The sequence below is a fragment of the Dipodomys spectabilis genome, unplaced genomic scaffold (genome assembly GCF_019054845.1).
Source record: "Dipodomys spectabilis isolate Male_0828 unplaced genomic scaffold, ASM1905484v1 ptg000030l, whole genome shotgun sequence".
Taxonomy (NCBI): Eukaryota; Metazoa; Chordata; class Mammalia; order Rodentia; family Heteromyidae; genus Dipodomys; species Dipodomys spectabilis.
Genome location: NW_024870707.1, coordinates 6,716,933 through 6,725,797, shown reverse-complemented (window position 1 = coordinate 6,725,797; position 8,865 = coordinate 6,716,933). Strand labels below are relative to the sequence as shown.

Below are 8,865 nucleotides of genomic sequence, written 5' to 3'. Positions count from 1 at the left end.
CCTTAAACTTTTTCCTGAACAGACCTAATATTCAAAAAGTTCATGTGAAGAAGAGGAATTTGTTTTAGGAAATAAGCACCTTTTAAATTTCATGAGTTTAGAAAAGTAAACACTTGGGCTGGGAAGGTGGCTCAGTGGTAGAGCGCTTGCCTTGCATGCATGAGGCCCTGGGTTCGATTCCTCAGCACCACATAAGCAGAAAAAAAAAGCCGGAAGTGGCGCTGTGGCTCAAGTGGTAGAGTGCTAGCCTTGAGCTGAAGAGCTGAGGGACAGCGCCCAGGCCCGAGTTCAGGCCCTATGACCGGACCCAAAAAAAAAAGAAAAGAAAAGAAAAGTAAACACTCTACTGAGCCTCTCATGGACAGGATTTCCTGGTTAATGTTTTCAAAGGAATATTTTCCAAACTTACGAGAATCCTGAGAAGACAGTAAAATTTCTGGCATTTTATTTAGAACAAAATAGGAAATCTATTATGTACATCTATTTACCTTTGTATGAGCTAATAAAAAGTATATACCAAAAAAAGAATAACTACCTTTGAATTTTAACGTTCTTAATTTAATAATGACCTTTCTTAACCCTTGGCCATCAACTTGTTTCATTACTACAACTCTGGGCTTGATAGCATCAGGCCCTGTTCAACACTGTCTTCATCTCCTCAAAATCAAATCCTAAAATTGAGTCTAATGATGGTATATTCTCCACATTCACATTTCTGAAGGTCTACAGTTTTTTCAGTATTACTAGATATTTTCCTTTGATCTTAGATACAAACACATATTAGTAAAATAATCGCTTGTTTTTTTAGTTAGTTTTTTTTTTAAAAGAAACTACCAGTTTCCTGTGGTGAATATTTTTCTACATGTTTTATGCAATCAGTCTTCTTCATTCCTATTGAATTTATTCAACTCAAGTCTTCATAATTTATTCATTTTTCATCACATGTCTTAATAAATGGTATCTTCCATTTTTACCTATCCATCCCACCAGCTTCTGAGTTACTTAGTAGTAAAATTTCCCTCTACCAATCTGCAAGACTCTGCTGTCAGTGAATGTACTAATGCAGCAGAGATTTTTGTGAAGTGTTACTTCGTGAACCAGGTGCCAGTGGTTCATGCCTATCATCCTAGCTTCACAGAAGACTGAGGTCTGAGAATCAATGTTTGAAGCCAGCCTGGAAAGATAAATTATCAAGATTCTTATATTTAATTAAACAAAGGAAAGCTGGAACTGGAGACACAACGTAAGCTGTAAGACACTAGCCATGAAGAGAAAAAGCTGAGCAATGCCCAGGCTTCAAACCTTAATATAGGCATGTACACACACACACACACACACACACACACACACACACACACACACCATAAAAACTAACACACACACCATAAAAACTATTTTTAAAATATGCCTGTTTTGGGGAGGGAGTAGTTGGGGAGGTGGGAAGGAAGGGATGGTAGTGGAAAATAAAGGAGGAGGCAACAATGCTCAGTAGGATATGTACTCATTACCTTACTCATGTAACTATAACCCCTCTGTACAGTATTTTTACAATAAAAATGTATTTTAAGAAACTTTGTAATGGGCAGGAGTAACGTAAATTTCCTCCACAAGCCCAAAGTTTTACTCATGAACCTAGAACTTATCTATCCCTCCTACTCAGAATCAGTATTTTGAATTTCTGCAATGTTCTTTTACTTCCAATGATGGCATACTTCTCTTAAAAATTAAACTTGTAATAGACCCAAAAAGCTTGTTTTCGGGGGGGAGGATGGGAAGGGATGGGAAGGGGAAACAAAGGAGGAGGCTACAATGCTTGATAAGAAATGTACTCATTATCTTGCCCATGTAATTGTAACCCCTCTGTATAGTATTTTCACAATAAAAAAAATAAAAAATAAAAAAGCCTGTTTTCATTAAAGAAATGTAAAATATTTATATGAAGAAAATTTTATGTCATGTAAAGAATGTGTGTATATATGTGGCATGTGGGTATAAATTGATTGGTACAACTATATGTGTTGGGAACTCTAAAAGTAACTAACAACCAAATGTTATCTAACAGCCTCAATTTAGTCTGACTCTCAGCTGGCATTAACTGCTTATCTTCTCTATTTACACAGTTGTGGAGATGCAAAAAATTCCATGTGGGCTTCCCACAGGAATGTGTATAAGATTATAATACAAAACAAGAAACTTACTGCCTAAGTTTCTATATACCTATACATAAGAGGGGAAATAGGAGATTAGAATCCACAAAACTAAAGTATTGCCATTCTGGAGAATAAATGTAATACAATTTTGGCAGACTCTGAAGAGAATAGACATTTTGACAGCAGCCTCTTAAAGGTTATTGAAAGACCTGGGCTCTCTAACCTCTTCACTGTGAATCAAAATGTCCTTGAAAGATGATTCTTAGGAGTCAATTGGAGAAGATGTTTCCCCTTTCTCTTCCAACTCACTGTAAATCGGTGAATAAATGTTTAATTCTTCATAAAGACGATCATCTGGAACCTGATAATGAAAAAGATCATGCTGTATAAAGCACCAAGAACTTTCTGGAAGCTTTGTTCTACAAGCTTACATGCTCTCCTTCTGTCTTTCTCTTCCACATCCCTGTTCCTTACACTCTATATCCCCTACATCTCCAGAACAAAAACACACCAGAGTTCCCATACAACTGGGTTCAGATGAAATCCTATCAGTCAATGACATGGTAGTGAGATTTTTCTGTGTCTGAATAATTTTCTGGGGAAGGAAAAAGTATTCGAGAAAATCTAGCCCATCATTTTTAAGTTCAAATCCTTTAGATCACCATTTACAATTCATGCCGTGCTTACCTTATTTCCATTGACTTCTTCCCCAATCCCATAGATGGTGAGGGACACAGCACTACAAAACCCCAGGATGGTAAGAAACAGCATCATTGTCACAATTTCCTATTGAACAGCAACCAATCACAATCAAAAAGTCAGTCCTGTGGTAGGTATCCCCAGAAATATATTCCTTTATAGTAAGTCCTAATTTTACCCTTCCTCCCCCACCATTTGCTCACATAAAGTGACACACACAGGGAGAAAACCAGGAGGTGGTCAATTGGGGAAGACAACTCCAACCTTGGAGTGGAGACAGGGGGCGGTCATTATGTTCTTGGTCTGCATTATAAGATGGGTCTCCAAAAAGTGATGGCATGTACATGGGAAAAGGAAACAAGGATTCTCGCTTCAACTAGACGCTAGAGACCACTTTCTCGTAAGAGATACCTACAATGGTAAAAGAAGCCACAAAGCAGGTGTCGTCTTCATGAAGGCCTTCGCATTGGCTGATGTAAGCTGAGCTGTAGCTTAGGTTGAGGATCAGGATGACAATTCCGATTCCTGCAGCAATGCTGCTCACGGCGTTTGCTCCCAGGCTGCCTCTGGCCTGGTGATAAAGAAGAAGGCTCAATCCTGCTTCTTCTCCTTCCAGCACATTCCATCATTGGATAGACATTTCAGAGATGGTCACATCTAGCAAACTACATTGATTATATTGTTTGTTCCAAAATGAACTTTGGCACCAAAATGGAGGGGCGCAGGGTGAACAAATGCAGCAGTGGTACTCAGTAGACACTATGTTAAAATGAACTATACAATTCGTGGGCAGGGACAGGAGGGAAAAACTGGGAGAGACCGAGGGAAAGGGTGACATTGTCAACTTATGAAATGGTAACCCCTCTGAACATCACCTTTATAATATCAATAAAAGTATTTAATAATAAAAAACTTATAAAAATATACTTATTGCTCACTAGGCACCTATTACTTTCTTGCTGGGACTACATCAAGACTGGGGCTGCAGCTCAGTGGTAGAACAGGTGCTTAAACCAGGCACAAAGCCCTGGGTTCAATATCCAGCACCAAAACAAGTAAACAAATCTAAACAAACATGATGGTCAGCAGGTGTTATTAACTGATGCCTAGCTACTTAGGAAACAAGATATCAGGATCACAGTTCAAAGCCAGCCTGAGTAGATAAATTCAAGAGTCTCTTATCTCCAATGATTCAGTAAGGATCAGGAAGTAGATGTGTGGTTCAAGTGCTAGATTGTTATCCTTGAGCAAAAGCAAAGCAAGAACAAAAGGCCCTGAGTTCAAATGACAGTACTGGCATATGCACATGCAAGTGTGCGCATGCGTACACATCCACCTCCCCCCCCACACACACACACAATGGTCTGGATGGTTTCCTTATCTGGAAATTATGTACTTGACTACGTGACTATACTTAACTACTTAAAAGAACAATGACCATGTGGGAATTGTTCAAATTGGTATCAAAGAATTCAAACATTACTTGTGTTAAACGATCCAACTGATATTTCTAATGATTATATCTAAGTGTTATTACAAAAACAACTTCCAGCACAAAAGAGATTTAAAAAAAGATCACATAGCCACAGCTACTGCAATTCAGTATGGAAAACAGGTGTCCCTGAAGGCTGCTAACGTGATGCCATTCTTACCTTTTAAGGATAACAAAGACAGAACTGCAACCTACCAGATTCACTGCCTTTTTCTCTTCGGATATGATTGACAACAATCCAGAAATAGCAAACTGGCCAGAAGGAAAAAGGAATAAGACATAGTAAGTATCTAATCTCCACGATGCTCCTTCTCCTCCATCCTCCAATATAAAGTAAAAGTTGGAGTTACTCCATAAAGCTATCTATTGGTGTTTCCCATGGGAATAGTATATATATTTGGTGATGCTGAGGACCAAACGTAGGCCTTGTAGATGCTCTACCACTGAGTTACATTCCCAGCTACATTCCCAGCCCAGATAAACATTGCTTTTATTCTTATTTCGTATAAAGTACCTCTCCAAAGCAAAAGTATCCACAAATTATGTGAAAATCTTTATAAAATGCTGCATGTAGGCCAGGCACTGGTGGCTTACACCTGTAATCCTAACTATTCAGGAGGCTGAGATCTAAGGATCACGGGGCAAAGCCAGTCCAGGCAGGAAAAGCCCATGAGACTCTTACTCCAATAAACCACCAGAAAACCGGAAGTGGCACTGTGGCTCAAGTGATAGAGCATGCGCCTTGAGCTGAAGAGCTGAGGGACAGAGCCCAGGCCCAGAGTTCAAGCCCAATGACCAGCAACAACAATAACAACAAAAATGCCACACGTTACTCATCGGGCCTCTGTGGGTGGTGAATTCTTCATTTTATGCCTGGCTCTAGGTAAGGTTGGCTTTGAAAGCCCCTGGATCACTCCTAGAGTGGCGAGGGCAGGCAGCAACTGGTGCATAACACTGGTGTTTCAACACTGCTATTGCTTCACTGTAATTATTTGTGTGTGTGTCCTCTGGATTATATAGTCACCTGATCTGGAGATGTACATCCCCAGAGCCCAATACGTATCAGACTACGATAACCATCATAGAATGCTCACAACAGTATTATTGAATATGATTACAGGTGACTCGTACCTGTAATTTTAGCTACTAAGGAGAATAATGTATATAAATCTAAGGAGATAAATAATTGGTTATACTGGAGTAAAAGAAAATCTATGTTTAGTTTTGTTTCGGAAACAATCACTAAAGCTGGGTACCAGTGGCTCACGCCTGTGATCCCAGATACTCAAGAGGGCTGAGATCTGAGGATCTCGGTTTGGAGCCAGCCCAGGCAGGTAAGTACATAAGACTCTTATCTTTAACTAAGTATACCAAAATAAGCGATGGTATGAAAATTGTGGCTCAAGTGACAGAGCTCTAGCCTTGAGCACAGGGACAGTGCTCAGGCCCTGAGTTCAAGCCCCAGAACCAGCAATCAGAAGAAAAAGAAAGAAAGACTTAGAGAGAAAGAGAGATTAAAAAAAGAGAAAGAGAGAGAGACAAAAAAGAAAGAGAAAAAGAGAGAGAGGGAAAGACAGAGGTAGGGGTACAGATACATACTCACCAATATGGCTCCCCAGAATGGATAGCCTGCTCTAAATGATGAAAATATTCTTTTTTCAAAATCCGAAATATCAAGTACAGCACAGACAGTTATGCCTAAACAAAGGCATATCAAGCCAATCAGAATTTGTGTCACCTGTGGGGGAAAACATATAAAATTTGTAAAGAATCCATTTTCCTAACATCACATTAATTTCCTCATCATTGAAACCAAATGTAAGCAACTGCTTTGATATTTTAGACTGTTCAGACCACTACAAAAACTGAATCGATGCCAGCAAGATCTGGTGCACTGATGGCCAAGACACAGCTCATAGGCCCTTATTTATGAGTGAAGGAGGCATCAGTGATTTTTCTTCCCATCTAAGTAATCAGAGGCTAGGAATACTTTGCCCTGTTCTACCATTTGTGTCCCATTAATTTGGAGTCTACCTGAACAACACGTCTCTCTCCTTCCAAAAAGACTCAACTGATAGCAAGTGCTAATTAACTGGGAACTGCAGAGGGCCTTTTCCCTGCTTATGAACCCAAGAGAATCAGTTCCTAGAAACAAATACCTTTCCTGGAGCCAACCCTTATCTGCAGTCGAGGCTGGAAGACATAACTCACCCCCAGGAACTGCAACTCTTCCTTCAAAAATGTCAGCCATGTCTTCGGTGGTTGGGGTGAGATGGGTTTCTCCGGCAGTGGCTTTTCCCTAGGAGATGCTTCCAAGATTTCGATTTCAGATTCACTGTGAAATTTACCAGGAATTCAGTCAGAAGGAAATTATTTCTCTTCCTATTAAAATAAAACTTGTTCACTGTCCAAAAGGGGAGTTTTACTGGCTCAGTTTAGAAAAAAAAAAAGCAAAATAAAACAGTCCTGCAATTGAAAGCTTCAGGGTCCTGACTGAGACACTAAGGCTTAGCAAGTCGAAATCGTTGGCCAAAAAGACTTAAACACTGTCCAAGGAATTAAATGGAATAAGACAGAGCAAACAAAACTCGTGCCAATCATTTTTATTCGTGTTTTGGTTTGGTTTTTTCGTGCTCTGTATGTCTTTTATTATTATCTTTAGGTCATTGTACAAAGGGGCTTCAATTCAACATGTCAGACACTCACTCATTGGTGAGCACAATGCATCTTGATCGCGGCCACTCCTATCATTCTCCCCAATCTCTCCCAATGCCAGAAATATTCTTCTTCTTAATTCACATCCCTTTCATCTATGTTGATAAGGAAAATCAAGAATAGACTGTGGATTTCACAGTCGCTTCTAATATAATCTCGTTATTAGTAAGGTGTTGTAGAGAAGGGTAACCATGTCATAAGTAATTAGTACAGGTAATTCGTCAATTTCTTCTTTTGGACAATATTCCCCTTCTTCCTTCACTTTCCCCCACTTTCCTTGCTCACAAGTTGCGTATTTATTTTCCGCATAGTGTATACTGAACACCATGATTGCATTTGCTCACTCTTCCTCTCTCTCTTTCTGCACCCTTCCTTGGCTCTCCCCCCACCCCGAAAAAAATGCAAAGAAAGCAAAAACAAATGCTGCCAGCACCACTAACAGCAACAACAAAACACACACAAAAAATCCAAATAGGCTTCCATTTCCTGGAGTTGGTTTGAAGAAATCTTTTTTTAAACGTTCAGAAGAGTTACACTTTGGGGTTCCTTCCTTAACAGTATCCTCTTTTAGTCTAATTTCACAGTCATTCTTAACATAAAAATGTTTCTGAGTCGGGCTGGGAAGGTGGCTCAGTGGTAGAGCGCTTGCCTTGCATGCTCAAGGCCCTGGGTTCGATTTCTCAGCACCACATAAACAAAAAGAAAAAAGCTGGAAGTGGCTCTGTGGCTCAAGTGGTAGAGCGCTAGCCTTGAGCTGAAGAGCTGAGGGACAGCGCTCAGGCCCAGAGTTCAGGCCCCGTGACTGGACCCAAAAAAAAAAAAAAAAAAATGTTTCTGAGTGTGTGTCGTCAATGGTCCACATGTCTTCATGTGCACCAGAGGCCCATGAAGGAATGGCTTTTGAGGAATCAGTTGGACTTGAATTCCCATTTTCATCTTCAGAGTGATATCTCACAGCTAAGCTTTGTGAAGACCAGGGAGGTAGGAGATCACTTTAGGAACGGTTCTGACTCCTCAGCTCACATCAGGTCCAGGGGTTAAGGAGCCAAATGAGTTGTATAATCTCTTATTTCATACCCCAAATATAGGCCTCTAGTCTCAGAAAACTTATGTCCAGTTCACAAGCCAAGTGAAAATCTTCCCGCCAGTAAGAGAGGAAAGTACAGCAAATAGTTTCCTTTGTTAACCAAAGTAGATGAGTTAATCTACAAATCTTTCACAAATTTGGCATCTGTCTGTGACTTTCTCTGGCCTGATTAATGCTAGCGTAGAAACAAAAGTGATGGCGTTTGCTTACCTGGAAGGCCCTTGTGGGTTTGGAAGAGTGAGCTCTGCTCTGCTCCTATGTTCTGTGCTCATGTTTCCAGGCTCTCCAGGAAGGGACACAGTTGTTACACAGCAGCTCAGTGGGCTCCACTCACAGGCTGCTCCCGACAGACAGCTAAAATGGCTTGATTCATGATGCAGATGATTATCTACATCAGCCATTTGTCATATGCTTCCTTGCTGATTAAGATCAGTAATGTCATGTTTTTAACTTGATAGAATGAATAGGCAAAGCAAGTGGTCTACTACAGAGTAGAGAATATTATAAGATGAGGAAATTGGAGAGTTCTCCTTGGCACCAAACAGGATTTAGGAAAGTTAAGCTGGAAACATCTTAGTAGGAATCTGGAAGGTAGAAAACAATCTTAGACCAGAAAAAGTTGTACTTCTGAAGTTTTCTATACTTGTTCCCACATCCTAAGTTCTCCAGTTGCACCTCAGAATGAAAAGCGTTGTTTCCCCCCAATCTCCAGTTGCATGTAA

The 8,865-nt window shown here is 40.1% G+C and overlaps 1 protein-coding gene across 1 annotated transcript; it reads right to left on the bottom strand.

The window, feature by feature from the left end:
* Window positions 1–2,171: 2,171 nt before the first annotated feature.
* Window positions 2,172–8,544, bottom strand: Ms4a2 (membrane spanning 4-domains A2). The gene is made up of 7 exons (XM_042675747.1): window positions 8,354–8,544; window positions 6,553–6,676; window positions 5,945–6,079; window positions 4,537–4,593; window positions 3,265–3,420; window positions 2,838–2,936; window positions 2,172–2,511 (listed from the first exon to the last, which is right to left on the bottom strand). Exons 1-7 carry the CDS (start codon window positions 8,542–8,544, stop codon window positions 2,413–2,415), a joined length of 861 nt encoding a protein of 286 aa, XP_042531681.1. The 3' UTR covers window positions 2,172–2,412.
* Between the last annotated feature and the right edge of the window lie 321 nt (window positions 8,545–8,865).

Coding starts and splice junctions, on each gene's coding strand:
- Ms4a2 (XM_042675747.1), bottom strand. CDS start 8,544: ATGGCTGATGTAGATAATCATCTGCATCATGAATCAAGCCATTTTAGC. Junction 4,594..5,944: donor CATTCTGGGGAGCCATATTG/GTGAGTATGTAT, acceptor CCTTCTGGCCAG/TTTGCTATTTCTGGATTGTT. Junction 2,937..3,264: donor TTGTGGCTTCTTTTACCATT/GTAGGTATCTCT, acceptor GCTGTTCAATAG/GAAATTGTGACAATGATGCT.